Genomic DNA, 19069 nt, shown 5'->3' with positions numbered 1-19069 from the left:
CCAGATCCAATTTACCACACCATCATCCAGATCATTGATGTACATGACAAACACCAGTGGACCCAACACAGATCCCTGTGGCACCCCACTAGTCACTGGCCTCTAACCTGACAACCTGACCTAATCTTCTATGACTATACGTAATATTTTATAATAAAAGGTAAGCTATAACTTTAAGACAGGAACATTAAGTAGAAACAAGGAACTGCAGATCCTGGTTTACACGATTTACTTTGCAGATGCTGGTTTACACAAATGAGACAAAACACTAGAGTAACTCAACGGGATAGGCAGCATCTCTGGAAAGAAGGAATAGGTGACATTTCAAGTCGAGACCCTTCTTCAGACTGTACTATACTTTTAAGTAAACGGGCAGGAACATTGGGTAGAAACAAAGAACTGCAGATGCTGGTTTACACAAAAGGACACAAAGTGCTGGAGTGACTCAGCGGCCCTGGAGAACGAATAGGTGACTTTTTGGTTTGGGACCCTTCTTCAGACATTAGGTACATGGTTGGGGACGTATCATCTGTGTGATCCTGTGATATATGGACCCTCCTGGATGTTTTGTGTGCGCTGGATCTCTGGGGTCTGCCTGTTTAAGTCCCAGTCCAGGGTTACTGAACTCCAGGTGGTATCCCATTCCAGCGAGGGTTCACCTTGCAGGTGTTGGTAACCACAGAGTCACATTTTCCGAGTAAGGTAGGTGGGCATCAGCAGGGTAGAAAGAAACAGACAGGATGGCGATGCTCTGCGTAGATATGTTGCAATTTGGCTTTTAGATTGGATGAAGGAAATGGCAACTGGGAGTTGGGTGTGACGGACAGTGCCAGGTCGAGCAACCCATGACACAGGACGCACCAGGTGTTTCAGGCGATTGGAAAGCCAAGGGACAGATAGCAGTTTGTGCGATTACTGATGTGAGTCCTCCATGGCGTGATGCTCCTGGTGCCAGGTTAAGAGACATCACCAACAGGTGCAAGTGATAGGGATTAGTCAGAAGCTACGCTTCACGTGGGGAAGGCAGAACAAAACAAAGATAAATATGTCCCACTGCGAGAGTTTCTGTAACAAGGGGGAAGATACAGACCAGGATCTCAGAGTTAGTAACATGTGTAGAAGGCAACTGCAGATGCTGGTTTATTCCAAAGATAGACACACAATGCTGGGCCAGGCAACATCCTTGGAGAAAAGGAATAGGTGACACTTTGGGTTGGAAGCCATCCTCAGAAAGCTTTGTATCTGAGCACTCGGTATCTGAGGAAGGGCTTCGACCCAAAGCATCACCTGTTCCTTTTCTCCAGGGTTGGTGCTTGGCCCAATGAGTTGACGTTGCATTTTGTACCTAGTTCAGAGTTGGTCATCTCTGTATTATTCTAGCGAGTAGATGTTAAGCAGGTGGTTCCAGTGTCAGAGAAATGATACATCAATGAGTGTTCCATTTTCCTGGGTCATTGAAACTTGCTCTGGGGTAGACAGGGGTTTTAGAATGTGAAGTGCAGCTGAACAGGACTGCGATTCAGAGGACATTGACAGAAGGTAAGAGAGAATCTTATTGGAATAAAGATTATTCTAGATGAAGGAATACTGCAGAGTAGACTAAAGTGAAGATGAGCACAAGTGCATAAATGTGTGGAGATGCACATACTGGTTCTCACCTGGGGTGAACATAGAAAATAGGTGCAGGAGTAGGCCATTTGGCCCTTTGAGCCAGTACCGCCATTCAATATGATCATGGCTGATCATCCAAAATCAGTACCCGTTCCTGCTTTTTCCCCATATCCCTTGATTCCTTTATCCCTAACAGCTAAATCTAACTCTCTCTTGAAAACATAAATTAGAAGCCTGAACAAAATAAAAGTGTAAGTGAGTATTTACTTTTGATAATGCTATTCACAGACCCTTATAGACCAAGGAAAGGGGTGGTGCCTAAAAGTTCAAAGGACAAAAGCTTTTAATGTTTCATGCCAATGACATCAGTCAGATAATAAAGAGTTGATGTAGACACAAGGGCAGTACAGTGGTGAAGAGGGTATAGTTGCTGCCTTACAGCGCCAGAGACACAAGTTCGATCCCAACCATAGGTGCTGTTGGAATGTGCTTTGTGTGTTCTTCCCATGACCGCGTGGGTTTTCTCCGGGTTCTCCAGTTTCATCCCACACTCTAGACGTACAGGTTTGATAAAATTATAAATTGTCCCTAGTGTGAGGATAGTGTTAGTGTATGGGATAGTCACTAGTTGGCGCGGACTCTGTGGGCCAAAGGGCCTGTTTCTGTGCCGTATGTCTAAAGTTAGCAAGTACTGGAGGAGGTACTACTAAGTTTAATGAATTTTGAAAAGTCGTGTAACAACTATAATAAGGAAATAAAAATGTATCGTATTAGAGGCTGATTTAAAAAACCTTATGCTGAGTGCAAGAAGTCTGGGAAATTTCTGAAATGTCTACAGCGCAGCTTTATTGATCAAAATATTATCGGTCTAACAAAATCGGATGCATTGCCGGAGAATGTAGAGCATATGGGAAATAGCGATAAAAATATAATTAGGTTCAGAATCGGTGAAGATCAAACTCGAGGTGAGGGATAATTTATGTTTAATTGAAAATGCATTTGGTCCTAATGAGGTGGAAACAAAGATGCTAGGAGTTGTAACTGATTGATAAGAGATCCAAATGGAAGAAACAATTAAGGTGGAGGTTAAACACATTCCCAAAGGTTTGGGACGTTTCCATATCAGAGTGTGTAAAATGGAATACTTTAACTTTGTCATCGCCCTTTATGTGTCAACTCTTGGAACACCTTGGGTATGCAAAACAAAGAATATCACTGGGACTCGTCACATGCAACAATAAAGTATAATTTATTCATTCAGTATTAAAGAACTAAATGATTGATCAGAAGTCTTGAATGTTATAAAACTGAGTTTTATTTAAACGAAAATGTGTTCATTCAATAATTCATCAAGGAATTCTTGGACCGATTATCAAAAAAATGATGTTTTGCAGATCAACTGGAAGATCAGGATGGCCATACATGTGTTGCAAACATTGAGTGCTGTTTGTTAGAATTAATCTGTGCTAGAGAGGGTTACCGAAAGCCTCCCTTCTGCTCATTCTTAATGACAGTCACAAGTGTGGCTTTTTCGTGACAAAAACATGCATCCCTTTGAGGGGCAGAATTAAGATAATCTTGTTTACATATACTGGTACGAGTGTGATGACAACATCACAATCATCACCTCATGGCTGGGCGGTTCATAAGACCATTGTTTTTGCATTGGTTCTGCAGCCTATAACTTGGACGGCCCATGAGGATTGAGGGTAACATGCTTCCAATCCAGGTTTGAGGTGGTTGATTAGGCCATTGTGTGAGCTGCAGTGGGAAGATGGGACTTGGTGGAAATGACAGGTGTGTAGGCAGGGGGGTGATGTGCCCCTTCCTCATTATGCTGGTGTCTTGTGTAACTGGACGGTTTCCAAAGCCATGATGCTGCTGCTCTATTGTTAATGGTTAAAAAAAAGTCACAAAGTGCTGGAGTAACTCAACGGGTCCCTGGACAACATGGAGAAGTGACATTTCTACCTATTCTGCCTCTAAATAGTCTGAATACTCTGCCAAGGATCGGTGAAATGTCACCTATCCATATCCTCGGGGATGCTACCTGACCTGCTGAATTACTCCAGCATTTTGTGTCTTTTTTTTGGTTAATCAGCATCTGCAGCTCCTTGTTTCTCCATTATTAGTGGTCCTGGGCCAGGATTCCCACAGATTAATGGGGATGTTACATATTTCTGAGGAGATTTTGCCAATATATTTAAATCTTGTCTGTCTACTTGATAGTATTTTGCTGTGATTGAGCTTGGAACACTGTCGATTTGGGGATTCTGTTCTGGGCCTACGTGTAACATGATCTGCTTAATGATTAGTGCTTGGTGATGGTAGTCTGCCAGTGGACTTAAAGGATTCTGCAGAGATGGCATTGACATCATCTTTTTAATGCCTTGACGTGCCTCCTTCAGGCAGCCAGTTCTCAAAGTACACTCAAGACCGTGGGTCACTTCTCCCGGTAAACGATGTGTTGGATTTGGGGTTACTTGGAACAGCGGCACGGTGGCATGGTAGAGTTACTGCCTTGCATCTCCAGAGACCCGGGTTTGATCCTGACTACAGGCGCTGTCTGTATGGAGTTTGTACGTTCTCCCCGTGACCTGCGTGGGTTTTCTCCAAGATCTTCGGTTTCCTCCCACATGTTACAGTGATCAGTGACGGGTCCCCCGTTTGTTCTATATATTATTTTTTTCGATGAGAATGTAGGTGCCATCAGTGAAGAGGGTCCTCTGTGGTTACAACTGGGAATCTGGGCAAAGGAATGGCTGATAGGATTTATCTCTGACAAATGTGGGTGGCGCAGTGGTAGTGTCATTGCCTTAACACGCCAGACACCTCGATTCGATCTTAATTACGAGTGCTGTCTGTATGGAGTATGTATGTTCTCCCTGTGACCACGTGGGTTTTACCTGGGTGCTCCGGTTTCCTCCCACATCCCAATGACGTACAGGTTTGTAGGTTAATTGGCTTCGGTTAAGGGCCTGCCCCACTATACGAGGTCATTCAAGAGTTCCCCTGCTCCCGAGTTTCCCCTGATTCGAACTCAGAGAATTACGGTAATAGCCGCTCGTAGGTACTCGGGGCTCTCGTGGACATTTTTCAACATGTTGAAAAAACATCACGAGCTTATCGCGTTTCCCGAGTACCTGCCGTTAGCGTTACGAGCCGCTAAGAAACGTCCCGAGCTCCGACGTACCTGCTACGTACATTCTACATACATACCATGAGTTTAATTTTTTTTTAACTCGGCAGAGCTCTTGGGTAAACTTGTATAGTGGGACAGGCCGTTATTGATTGTAAATTGTCCCCGGAGTGTAGGACATTGCTAGTGTTTGGCGTGGATTCAGTGGGCCGAAGACCCTGTTTCCGAGCTATATCTCTAAACGAAACTAAATACGCACTTTGGGAAGTTAAAGCAGGATAGGACATACAGGGTGAAAGGCAGGGCTCTGGGGGGTGTTGTAGAAGGGATCAACAACCAGCATATAGTTCCCTGAAAATGGCAAGACAGTTAGACAGGGTGACGAGTAAGGCACATGGCACACTGGCCTTGGTTGGGGAAATGAGTAGAGCAGTTGGGATGGCATGTTGCAGCTACACAAGACGTGGACTGCAACTGCAATATTGTGTGGACTTCTAGTCACCAAAGTAGAGGAAGGATGTTAGAAAGGGTGCAGTAAAAATTCAAAAGGATTTGTCTGGACTGGAGGGCTTGATAATAAGGAGTGACTAGATAGGCCGGGTTTTTCTCAAGAGCGAAAGTGTCTGAGGGATGACCTTCGTAGTTTAGTTCAGAGATACAGCGGGGAAACAGGCCCTTCGGCCCACCGAGTCCGCACTGACCAGCGATGCCCGCAAATTAACACTGCCCTACATATACTAGGGTCAATTTACACATGCACCAAGCCAATTAACCTACAAACCTGTACGTCTTTGGAGTGTGGGAGGAAACCGAAGATCTCGGAGACAACCCACGCGGTCACGGGGAGAACGTACGACTTCGTACATACAGCACCTGTAGTCTGAATCGAACCCGGGTCTCTGACACTGCAAGCGCTGTAAGGCAGCAACTCTACCGCTGTGCCACCAGGGCTGCCCTATACATTTTTGGAGCGCTATAAAATCATGAGAGGCAGAGACAAGGTGGATGGTCCGTATTTTCCCCAGGGCAGGGGAGGCTAAAACTGGAGGTCATAGGTTTAAGGAGAGTTGGGATCTAAGTGCACGTTTTTCACACCAGATGGTGGTTACCTATAATGAGCTACCAGGGGTAGGGGGTAGGTGCGATGACAATGTAAAAGACATTTAGACTGGCACTGCATATTATAAAATTAATACAGGTGCAAATGGAACTGGTTGGTCTCTTTGAGCAAATAAAATGAGGCTAAGAGGTGGGCGTCGAAAAAAAAAATCTGAAGTAGTTTGATAGGGTAGGAGGTATTGTTTCCACTTGCCCAAAGCACCATGACTATAAAGTGGTCACAAATGCAAATAGCATTTGGCAGAGTCTTCATTGCTCAGTGTTTAGAATGGAAAATATACCATTGCAGGTAAATACAAATACATACGCCACTGAAACAGGGAAGGGATATCACTGCAGGGGGCCAAATGAGTGGCAAGGCAGCCGGGTGTAATGATAGTTCGCCGAACACTACCAAATACAACACCAATGAATGGAATGTATAGTCGCTGAGAATGTCAGTGGGACTTTGCACAGCTTTTGTTTAGTATATATTTATTTTACTTTTGAATGAAAAACAATACAAAGTTGCATTTAGACGGCCCAGTGGTGAACTGCTGCCTCAGCGCGCGCGAGACTTGGGTTCGATCCTGACCACCAGGTGCAGTCTGTGTGGAGTTTGCACGTTCTCCCTGTGGCCGTGTGGGTTTCCACCGGCTGCTCTGGCTTCCTCCCTCATCGCAAAGACGTGCAGATTTGTAGTTTAATTTGCCTCTGTAAATTGCCCCCACCACCCCCCCCGTGTGGAGGCAGTGGATGAGAAAGTAGAATAACAGAACCAGTGTGCATGGGCGATCGATGGTCGGCATGGAATGGGTGGGTCGAAGGGCCTGTTTCCAGGCTGAGGTTTGGGCAGATGATCCATTACATGCCCATTTTATTCTCCATCACTAATTCTATGACACTAACCCATCTATAATACTACCCATTGCAGGTTATGTTCAGCAGACACTGCAGACCGAGTGATATTAAGGAGCTTCTCTGCACAACTGTTGGACTCAACAGGTCAGGCAAAGAAATCTACTATTTTGTACAGTTAAGCAAGAAATGTTTGATGTTGAATTGCATTGATATGTATTAATTAATGTAAATTAAATTTCATTGTAATATTGATTCTAAACTGGTTGAATACATTACTTAAACAGATAAAACATTAATGATCATAAATAAATAAATTCAACAATATTATGTTCTACATCTATAATGCACATGGCAATTTAAGTTTGCACATTGATTCACTGAAACAACTGTGTTACACTCTAGTTCTTGAGTTAAGTTCATAAGTTATTGGAGCAGAATGAGACCATTTGGCCCATTGAGTCAACTCTGCCATTCAATCATGATGATCTATCTTTCCCCCTCAACCCCATTGTCCTGCCTTTTCCCCATAACCCCTGACACCCGCACTAATCAACAATCTGTCAATCTCCACCTTAAAAATATCCGCAGCCGAATGTGGAAATGAATTGCACAGATTCACCACCCCCCGAACTAAAAAATATCTCCCTCTTCTCCTTCCTAAAGGTATGTCCTTTAACTGGGATAAATTAGCTTCCTTTTATATATTTTTCCAAATCTCTGGACTTCTCAGACTGCTTGGAAGCCAATGGAGCTTGCATGTAGTGTCTACATGACTAGTGTAGATGGGACATGCTGGTCAGTGTGGGCAAGTTGGGCCGAAGGGCCTGTTTTCACACAGTGTGGCACTATGACTCTAGTGTTCTCCCTGTGGCCTTGTGGGTTTCCTCCAGATATTCCAATGTTCTTCCACATCCAAAGATGCCCTGTGCAGTATGCTACTCCGCAACTAAGGTATGAATGGCATAATCTGGGATGTTGGGAGAAACGTGGAGAGAACAAAATGGGTTGGGGGTAGGATTATTATAAAAATGGGTGCTCAAGGATTGGCATGGGCTTGGTGGGCTGAAGGGCCTGTTTCTATCCCACCTCTGTCTATGACTCTACAAACTGTAACTACTTGGATAAAAGAGGAACTTGCAGCCTTGCCCTCCTCCGTATGTCCAAAGCTATGATTTTTCTTTGCCAGCATGGTCACATGTGCACAAGCTGGTGTGGGAGACAGTAATGTCCAGGCCAGCCCAATGGCCATTAATATATTAAGGATGCATACATGGGAATGTATAGGGTGATTTCGCGTTTGCTCGCTGAATTTCATCAAAAGTAAGTTAATAATGCCTTACTTTAGATGAAATTCAGCGAGCAAACGCGATAATTCCCGATATTTTGGATCTTTAAATCTCCACGGCAAATGTCGGCTGTTCACTTCCGCTGTTTTCCACCTTCAGTTCCCTCTTGTAATTACCTTACTTTCTATCTTTTTTTTTGCCTGAAAAGTTAGGTCGTTGTGCTTCACGGTCACCCCGACTAGCACAGAAAATTTCAGCTCAAAAATCGGCAGTTTTCCATGTTTTTAACGGGTGGGAAAGTGCGTGTTTCCCCATTACTAACATGTACCGAAGTGAGATATGTCCTCCAGTTAAAATTTTCGGTCACGTGAGGGGGGATCTACGCTCATTTGACATTTGGTGAAATCACCCTATACAACTTGTTTAACAAGCCCTTCCAAAAGCATACCAGTTGAAATTCCTGCAAGTGTTCGGCTGTATAGAGTTCTACAGTGTTTTCTGTACCCTTTGCAAGTTGACAACAACTTTCCTGTAAAATGGTGCCCAGAACTGAACACAATATTCTAAATGCAGTATCGCTAAAGTCTTATATAACTGCAACATGATGTCCCAACTTCTATACTCAATACTTCTAGACCCAACTATGATTCATGACATGCTTCATCGGTAAGGCCAATGTGCCACAAGCCTTTTTGCCCACCCTATCTACCTGTGCTGCCACCTTCAAGGAGCTATATACGTGTACTCTAAATTGGGCAATGACAAGTTGTACTCATTGGGCATCATGCTTGTCAAGAATCATTGAATTTCGGATCCAATGCAATTGCTGAATATAAAGTTGATCAATGTGTTTTGGATCTGTTCACTAAATGCTTGTCTTTCTCTGTTCTGCCTCACTGTTTAGAGACACCTTGATTATGCTCATGGATCAAGATGATGCTATTATATCCATTGACCCAACTATGCCATCTAACACACCAAGGTAGGATTGTAGAAACAAATAACTGCAGATGCTGGTTTAGTACACAAAAGGACACAAAGTGCTGGAGTAAGTCAGGCAGCATGTCTGGAGAACATGGATAGGTAACGTTTAGGGTCGAGACCCTTTTTCACCCCTTTTTTGTTGTGGGGGTAAGAATGGAAAAGGGGAGAGGTAGGACACAGTAATACATTGACGCAGGCAAGGGGTTTTTTGGCAGATAGATGGTTGGAACAAAGGCCAGAGATAAGAATAATAGGTATGATTGCTTCGATATTCAATATTAACCCAACTGATATTTCTGTAGTAGAACGAGTGCAGAGAAATTAATATTGGTGCATTAATGTTAAATTTGTAGGAAAATTAACTATTGAGCTAATCTGAAACCTTGCTCATATATAGCAGCTCAGTGGCAGCATAGGATGGCACAATGATGCAACGGTAGAGTTGCTGCCTTACAGCACCAGAGAACTGAGTTGGATCTTGACTACAGATGCGACTTGTATGGAGATTGTATCCCTGTGACCGGATACTCCAGTTTCCTCCCACAATCCAAAGTCGTACAGGTTTGTAAGTTAATTGGCTTTGATACAATTGTATATCGTCCCTAGTGTGCAGGGTAGAGCTAGTGTATGGGATGATCGCTGGTTGGCACGGACTCTGTGGGCCGAAGGGCCTGTTTCCACGCTGTATTTCTAAAGTCCAAAATTTAACGTCTAAAGTACAGTTCCATAACTTCAAAAACACGTGGCATGACCTTCACTGGGTGAAACACATAAAGATTTGCCCATCTGTGTGTACATTATGTCTTTGGCGTGTGTGATATCTTTAGTTGGAGCAGTTTCAAATACTTTACAAACACAGTAATCACACATGTGTTCTGAAAATGAAACCATTTCATCAAAACTACTGTCTTTATCAGAACTTCCAAAGCAAACCAAACTTCCAAAGTGAACTAAAAAGCAAATTCTAGAAACACTCACAGGTTAGAAACATAGAAAATAGGTGCAGGAGTAGGCCAGCACCGCCATTTAATATAATCGAGACTGATCATCCAAAATCAGTAACCCGTTCCTGCTTTTACCTCCATGTCCCTTGATTCCTTGAGCCCTAAGAGCTAAATCTAACACTCTTGAAAACAGCATGTTCATAAGTTCATAAGTTCCCGGAGCAGAATAAGGCCATTCGAACAATCATGCCTACTCCACCATTCAATCACGGCTGACCTGACTTTCCCTCTCAAACCCGTTCTCCTGCCTTGGCCCTATAACCCCTGACACCCAGCACTAACCAAGAAATCAACATCTGAGAAGGGAGACATAGTTAATGATTCAAATCAACCATCTATTGTCAGAACGATGTTTAATTGCTTCCCCCCCCCATAATAAACAGCATCCACTGCTGCTTTCCAACATGCACTGCTTTTTGTTTCCAGCGTCCGTAAGTTTTACTCTCTGAGCAACTGTGCTTAATCCTGCTCATCCAGGTGAAATGACCCAGGACAATAATCAATGTTACATTCAATTATGGAGCTGAATTACATATGGCACCAAGTAGGAACTTTGTAATGATGAGAAATGATCTGCTTATCATCTTTGAGTGAAGATACTAATGGAACAGAGAATAAGAAGCCACTGTAACAACTAAATCAATCTTGTAGATATTAGTGTTAGGATAGAGAAGAACTTTTTGAGAGTGTATTTAAAGGAGAGGCAATGACACAGTTTAGGACCATGCGACTATGTTTCCAGTCTAGCTGGATATATGGTTCTTCACTGTGTATTTGAGAACTATAAATATAATAAACGTTTCAGGTCTTGCGAAAGATATACCACTGCAACATTTTGGCCAGCTTCAGTTTATCCTTCTTCACTTCTGTCTAACAAAGTCAATACTTTGCTACCAATTCCAGAGCTAAGTCTGTTATGAAATCTGGATCAGTACAAATGACATTAACAGATATGTATTTCCCAGCCTATTACTTAAAGTTCAATTTGTTTTTTCAAATATGATAAAATCTTTAAAAATTCATGTTTACTTTCCATATTCAGCAGGTTTCTTAAATGCTCAGTCTTTTTGCCTTTATTAAAGCTTCTAATAAGTTTCTCGAATCATATTATATAATTCCCACCACTTTCCCTCAGTTTTTTCTTAAATTATTGCAGTTACAATTTAATATTACAAAATATGAAGGAATAACTCCTGCATCAGAAGCTTTGAAAGACGATAGGTAACACTTCTGGGATATCTCACAAAGTTCTTTTAAAACGTTGTATTTGTGCGGTTTTATTGCCAATATATATATTTTTTAAATATTGTTGGCTAATTTAGGTTAAGTATTTAGCAAAGTCCTTCTCTTATTCCATTGTTGGTCTCACAGGCAAGTCACAAACATTGTCCTTCTTTACCATGAAAAGTCTCTCAAAAACGTATTCGACACATCTGTGATTTTCCTTTAAAATAACCCAATCTGTTTTCAAGTAGTCTCTATTGCCTTAAGAAAAGAGCTGGGGTAAATCAGTGGGCCAGGTTCTGGAAGACTTGAGTAGTTAGGATGGAAATATCAAATACTAGAGGGCATAGGTTTAAGATACGAGGGGCAATGTTTAAAGGAGATGTGAGAGCCATGTTTTTACACAGAGGGTGGTGCTGAACATGCTGCTCGGGGTGATGGTGCAGACAGATATATTAATGGATTTTAAGAGGCTTTTGGATAGACACATGTGGGAGATTCGAGGACCAGATGTCATACCTTCAGAATTAAAGGATGTTCCTTTAAGGAAGGAGATGAGGAGGAATTTCTTTAGTCAGAGGGTGGTGAATCTGTGGAAGCCAAGTCAATTGATATTTTTAAGGCAGAGATTCTTGATTAGTACGGGTGTCAGGGGTTATGGGACGAAGACAGGAGAATGGGGTTAGGAGGGAGAGGTAGATCAACCATGATTGAATGGCAGACTAGACTAGATAGGCCGAATGGCCTAATTCTGCTCCTATCACATGAACTTATGGGGCTGTAGGGAATGAAGGGATGCTGATTATGTGCAGGCAGATAAGGATTGGACTTGGCATAATGTTCTGCACAGACATTGTGGGCTGAAGGGCCTTTTCCTGTGCTGTAATGATCTATGTTCCATGAGGAAATTCTTCAACCTGGGTTATTAGATTTTAGCATCTCTTGTTATCTTTTCCTCTCCTTCCCTGAGGAACTGGTGAGCTGAAGCATGGTCCTTGCGTGCCGTGCCACCAGCTACCAGGAACATCTGCTTCTTCTTCTGCACAGCAGCCTATTCAACCATGAGGGAGGATGCTGCAGGACACAGTTCTATCCTTGCCTGATATTTGTGTTTGGCCTTGCTAGCAGGAAGCCCCTGGCAATACTTTACCATGGTGATTAGATCAGTGAATAAATCAGTCCCAAATGGGGATGGAAATTCAGATTGGCACATTGCAAAGATTTATACATAAGTAGCCCAGTGTATGAACTATTAAGCAGCGTTCCAACGTGAAGAGACAGAACAGAGCAGGGTCCAGGACATGGTTAGTCAATAAGCTGCGGCAGTGAGTGGTGTACTATTAAGTATTCATGCCTTTTCTGATGATTCTTAACAGCTTGTTTACGAGATTTGCGTACCGCAGTCAGCTGGTGAATTAGAGCTGCACTGTTTGAAGGTGCCTTGCTTATCCCTCTGTATTCCCAGGAACAAACGCATTGCTGGAATTGGCATTTAAAATTGGTCACTGTATCATTGTGTAGAACGGTCTTGACCCAAAACGTCACCCATTCCTTCCGTCCAGAGATGCTGCCTGTCCCGCTGAGTTACTCCAGCATTTTGTGTCCATCTTTGTGTAGAGATAGAGATGCATTGCTGACAACACTGTTGTGCCTGGACCCTGGCTGGAACCCCAGCAGTGAATCATCGGGTGGAGAAGTTGCCTATGAGTCTCCCTTGTGTCTCCGTGACCTACTGTGCCTCTCCTCACCCTTCTGTTGAACATAATGTCTCTCCTCAGAGCTTGTAACCATAGAGGGGATGGGTCAGTGGCACAGCTTGTGATAGTTTGAAGGCGGCTGCCTCATAACACCGCCACCTCGGGTTCAAACTGCTGCTGCATGTGTGGCGTTTGCATGTTCTTCCCATGACCATGTGGGTTTCTTCCAGGTGCTCTGATTTCCACCCATCCCAAAGGCTTTAGGCTTTAGAGAGATACAGTGTGGAAACAGGTCCTTCGGCCCATTGAGACTCGCCACCCAGCGATCACCCCTTACAATAGCACTATCCTGCACACTAGGGACAACTTTTTCCTAAGCCAATTAACTTAGAAACCTGTACGTCTTTGGAGTGTGGGAAGAAACCGGATCGCCTGGAGAAAACCCACATGTTTATAGGGAGAGGTAGGGAGAGACGAAGTTTGCATGTTCTCCCCGTGACTGCGTGGGTTTTCTCCGAAATCTTCGGTTTCCTCCAACACTCCAAAGACGTACTGGTATATAGGTTAATTGGCTTGGTGTATGTGTAAACTCTCCCTAGTATGTGTAGGATAGTGTTATTGTGTGGGGATTGCTGACCGGTGCGGACCGGGCTGAAGGGCTTGTTCCCACGGTGTATCTCTAACGCAACAGCACCTGTAGTCTGGATCAAACCGAAGTTTTTGGTGCTGCACGGCAGCAACTCTACTGCTGCGACATCGTGCCGCACCGGTTGTGTGGAATTGTGTAATTGGCTGCTGTAAATTGCCCCTCACATGGTCATAAAGCTGACTGGTAAAATATGGTGAAAGTTCATGGTAATCCAAAGAAATAATGAAAATAATACCGAATTAATGCAAATGGATGGTTGATGGCCAGTACGGACTCATTGGACTGAAGGGTCTGTTTCTTTGCTATTTGTCTCTGAATGAGGTTGAGGCAGCAATTGCATTACATTCAACACACGGAGAATGAGGTTGTGAGGGGAAGATGGATCAGCCATGGTTGAATGGCGAAGTAGACTTGATGGGCCGAATGGTCTAATTTTGCTGCTATTACATATGAGTTTATGAGCCAACGTCTTGGTGCAGAGTCGCTACATCACTCACTGTGGCTCACCCAACACTCGTCCCAACAGAGAGTCTCTTCATACCCATCCATGGGATGATGTAATGTGGCAGGACTGCCAGCAGAGGGCAGGGACGTGCATCAGATTCACAACAGAGCAACACACAGACCCGATTGTTTTAAGTGTAAAGTAACACATACGTGTGAGCTTTAGACAGGAGGGCCAAGAGTGCAACGCTCTGCGGAGTAGCGCTAGACTATGGGTGCTGTCTGTACGGAGTTTGTATGTTTCCCAAATTCCAAAGAAGCGCAAGTTTGTAGGTTAATTGGCTTCTGCAAATTGCCCCCAGTGTGTGGGATAGAACTAGTGTACTAGTGTAGTTGTCACTGGTCGGCATGCGCTTGGTGGGCAAAGGTCCTGATTCCAGGCTGTATCTCTACATTACATAATGTACACTGTGGGTATGAAACAACCTGTGGTCTTTTCCTTTAAAAAACAACTGCAAACTCCTTCCTGCGCCTCCTGCTCCCTGTCATTAAATTATTTAAAATGGCTATTTTTGGTGGCCACTGTATATCCTTTTTGCCAGGCTTTTGGGATAATTACCTGCTTTGATGCACAAACGCACCTGTCAGCAACATGAAATATTTAACAATTCCATTACAATTCCAAAGCCTTTACTTATAATGGTGCTTATGTAAACTTAGCAAATGTATTCACCATTTCCTTCACTGTTATGCCACTACAATTAGGAATCTATAATGACAACATTTGTTTTTTTTAAATCATTTTATTTATTAGAAGTAGTGTACATTACAAGAATATAAGCCAGAAATAACATAATACATTTCTTGTACCACTTCATATTTTAAACTTTAAAAAGAAGAAAAATAGATCCCCTCTCAATCTCCTAAATTCTAGAGAGTCCCCGTCTATTCCAGTCTTTCTTCATAAGACATCCCTGACATCCCAGGAATCAGTCTGGTGAACCTTCTCTGCAAAATGAGAGGATAGTATGAAAGCCAACATACCATTCGTGTGTGTGAAAGAGTGATCAAAAGATAAGACCCTTAGACACAAAAAATTTGGAAAAAAAAGTTAAGAAATAAGCCATAGAAAAGGAAAAAGAGAAAAATAAAACAGAAGATATGTTAAAAGTTTAAAAAAAAAAGCTAATAGGGAGATACCAACTTCGTATTTTTCCTCCCCCACCTGACAGCATTTCAAGTTTACATATACAACATGCAGCATAAATGTTTGCACTAAGAATTATAGGGGAAAGTTTCAAATAACTTACACTTTAAAATGGGTCTGTTTGAATGCTTTCACAAAATCCCCATGGTGTTGAATCTTTTGCAAGCTGTTCATTCCAAGGCCGAGATCTATACATACACAAAATGCTGGAGTAAATCAGGCAGCATCTCAGGTAGTAACTCAAATATCACGGTACCTTAATTGGTGCATGTGACAATAAATTAGAACTTGAACTTGGAGAGAAGGAATGGGTGATGTTTCAGGTTGAGACCCTTCTTCAGACATGATCTATATGTTAATCCTGAACAAGGATACTCAGTTGGCATTTATTCACTTAAGTCATGTTACAGAGTGCAGTCAGCCTGATGCAAGTGGTGTCTCCAATTTAACTTTTTCTCTATTTGCTTCTAGCTCACCTTACAGAGTGGTTCCTCTCAGCGCTGGACAGCTTGCAGGTATTGACTCCTTGCACAGAGAAGCAAGAAACTGCAGATGCCGTAATCTGGAGCAAAAATAGGAGAGTTGCTGGAGAAACTCAGCACGCAAAGCAGCAGCCATCGAGGGAAATGGATGGTCGTGGTTGGGACTCGTTATCTGGACTGAAAAAGCGAAGGGGAAATAGCCAGTGTAAAGAGGTGGCTCCTGTAAATAGGAGAGTGCTCTATATACCGGCTATTTCCCCTCTGGTCTCAGTTTAGATGAAGGGTCCCAAACCAAAACGTTTACTATCCATTTCTCTCCATAGTTGCTGCCTGATCCATTGAGTTCCTCCAACAGCTCGTCTTTTTTCCTACTAATTCTTCACGTACTCAAAGCCACATCAATTGAAACATCTATTAAATAATGGAGCAACTGATGATAAAGTACAAAAAGATTTATGTGGTTTCACTAGATTGATTTCTGGATCAGCTTAATGTTCAGTGTGTGGAGATTAAAGAGAGAGAGTCAATATTCTCTGGTGTAGAAGTGTCGCATTAAATTGTAATCATTTCTTAGAAGGTTTTACAGAGGATCCCCATAAGTAGCCGTGCCTTGCATCAGAAATATATTCTAATTGTATGCACACTGACATGTGAGGTGTCAGGAGAATGCAGGGTCTTTTATTCTTATAACAGAATTTCAGGCCCATTTAGAACTTTATCTAGCTGAGATATTTTACCTGATCTACATTCTAAGATCTATTTATTTTGGTTTTCTGTGGCATCGATGAAATTAAAAACGGGAAAATATTCTCAGTTGTAGGCTTGCGTACAAGCTATGATAAAATTGTGTATCATAAACCGAACTTATGTAAGCAGTCTTCATGTCCACTGACACCCACGTTGCCCCATATTGGAGCACCCCCCCTGGTCTCCACATCAAGTAGTGAATTTATGCATGTGCTGTAGCACTTCAGTTTCCAATTATGCAACATCCAACATACTCAAGGGTCTGTGGGACTTACCCCTTAACACAAGTCGGGGGTTGTTTCACGGGGCCAGATTGTTTATTCCGATTTGGTAGATAATTGAACATTACTTGATATTGGCCTGGTGAAGTGTAGCTTTAGGACGAGGAAACTCCAGGTCAGATTCAGATTCAGATTCAGATTCAATTTTAATTGTCATTGTCAGTGTACAGTACAGAGACAAATCGTACTGTACTGAGTTGTTCAAGAAGGAGCTGCATATGCCGGAGAATCGAAAGTAGGCAAAATTGCTGGAGAAACTCAGCGGGTGCGGCAGCATCTATGGAGAAGGAAATAGGCAACGATTCGGGCAAAAACCCTTCTTCAGGCTGATCTGAACAAGATCCCTGCTAGCAAAAACCTGATGCCAAATCAATTACGTATAATCCACTAGCTTTGTGAAGCAAACAGGGGCATCCTTAGAAGGTGGGTGTAGTTAATATGTTGAAGGAGACTCATGGTTGCTAACGTCCACTTTCTTTCCATTCCCAGAAGAAGAAGACTTACTGCAGAATGTTCTGACCCAAGTGGCTGACCAGTTTTCAAGGTAATCTGTAATTAGTGCTTTAATTAAAGCATTTTCTCATGCCAAGAATACTTATTTTGCAGATCCATTGGCACCAGTGGCCCAAGAGCTTTTACCAAAGTGATGACTCATCTATAAATTGGAAGAGCGAATGCCAGAAACCAATCAAACGACAATTAAACCTGTTCCTGTCTTTGAATGTTGTCCAAGTCCATAATCAGCCTGGGTCAATAATGGGAATGGATGCATAATTTGTCTTTCCACTCCTAGTTCAAGGGACACTGCAGTTTAGTTCTGAGATTCAGTGCGGAAGTTGGCCCTTCGGCTCACCGAGTCCACACCGACCAGCGATCCCTGCGCATTAACATTACCCTACACACGCACTAGGACAATTTGCATGTATACCAAGCCAATTAACCTACAAACCTGAATGTCTTTGGATTGTGGGAGGAAACTAAAGATCTCAGAGAAAACCCATGTGGTTACGGGGGGGGAACGTACAAACTCCGTACAGATAGCACCCGTAGTCCGGATCACACCCGCTGCAAGCACTGTAAGGCAGCAACTCTACCACTGCACCACCGTGCCGCCCTTAAGTTAAGTAGAATATTTTAATTGCAAATCTCTTATCTATCTCTGAACCGAATCTGCAATCCGGTAAGGAGATCCACAACACTTCTTCCCTCCCTCTATGTTAGAGAACACAACCTCTTCCCTATTGCAAATCCCAATTAGCAAAGGAAGTTTGCATGATCTTCTGGAGCACCAGTGATCTTTGTCCAGAAGGCTCATAGATACATGATTTGAATGCACAGAGTTTGCAATGCTGGTGATGGCTTTCCTCTCTTACAGAATTTTTAAAGTCAATGACCTGAAAACTGAGATCTCAAGCAGGTTGGCGGCTTTGGAGAAGAGAGTTGAACGTAAGCTTTCACGTTATTAAATATAAGATTCAATTTTAGTGCTAATGATGAATATTATGGAACAGGATGACTATTTGTTGCTAAGGTTTGCACATGGTAGATCAATGATACTCAAATTGTTGATTCTAGTCCAGCTATGGTGTTGAGGAACCTCTCGTAGCAACTCGATAATGACATCCTTGGAAAGCCTAAGCTTGCATATGCATTGTTTTTCGAGAAGGTCCAGTAGAATGTAAGGTCTTTGGTTTTTGAGAGCATCTTGTTGGCATGTTTATGCCTCCTCGGCTGACCACTGCAGTTCCCATTGAATGAGTAACTCAGTAGGTAGAGTAGACTTTGGAAGACAATTGAGCAACCTGCAGCGAGTTATGAAGATCTCAGTTCAGGTCTCCCTATGTAGCGGTGTTCCCTCAACTTAACAGAAAATGGAACAAAGTAATTTGGTGTGTTAGTAGATGTACCACAATGTTTAGTGTCAGTAAGTGTACCACAGTGTTTAATTTTGTTAGCAGTATCACAGTGTCCAGTGTTGGTAGCTGTACCACTATGCTCAATGTTGGTAAGTTTACCACGATGTCTAGTGTTGGTGGCTGTATCACAATGTTTAGTGTGGGTCGATGTAGCACTATGTTCAGTGTTAGTAGGTGTACCACAATGTTTAACAAAGGTTGTAGGTTGCAACCAAATGATCCAATTTAACCATATAACCATATAACAATTACAGCATGGAAACAGGCCATCTCGGCCCTACAAGTCCGTGCCGAACAACTTTTTTTCCCCTTAGTCCCACCTGCCTGCACTCATACCATAACCTTCCATTCCCTTCTCATCCATATGCCTATCCAATTTATTTTTAAATGATACCAATGAACCTGCCTCCACCACTTCCACTGGAAGCTCATTCCACAC

The 19069-nt window shown here is 42.8% G+C and overlaps 1 protein-coding gene across 2 annotated transcripts in view; it reads left to right on the top strand.

The window, feature by feature from the left end:
• Positions 1–19069, top strand: part of pde9ab (phosphodiesterase 9ab) — a 56935-nt gene that overhangs the window by 3414 nt on the left and 34452 nt on the right. For both annotated transcript variants that reach the window (XM_055660839.1, XM_055660840.1), the window contains exons 2-6: positions 6783–6853; positions 8900–8977; positions 15676–15719; positions 17204–17258; positions 18090–18160. In XM_055660839.1, the coding sequence (XP_055516814.1) occupies positions 6783–6853; positions 8900–8977; positions 15676–15719; positions 17204–17258; positions 18090–18160 (319 nt within the window). The remainder of the gene's footprint in view (positions 1–6782; positions 6854–8899; positions 8978–15675; positions 15720–17203; positions 17259–18089; positions 18161–19069) is intronic.

This window comes from Leucoraja erinacea, chromosome 32, assembly GCF_028641065.1.
Source record: "Leucoraja erinacea ecotype New England chromosome 32, Leri_hhj_1, whole genome shotgun sequence".
NCBI lineage: Eukaryota > Metazoa > Chordata > Chondrichthyes > Rajiformes > Rajidae > Leucoraja > Leucoraja erinaceus.
Note: the sequence above shows the minus strand (reverse complement) of the source record. Positions and strands in the feature narration are given on the sequence as shown.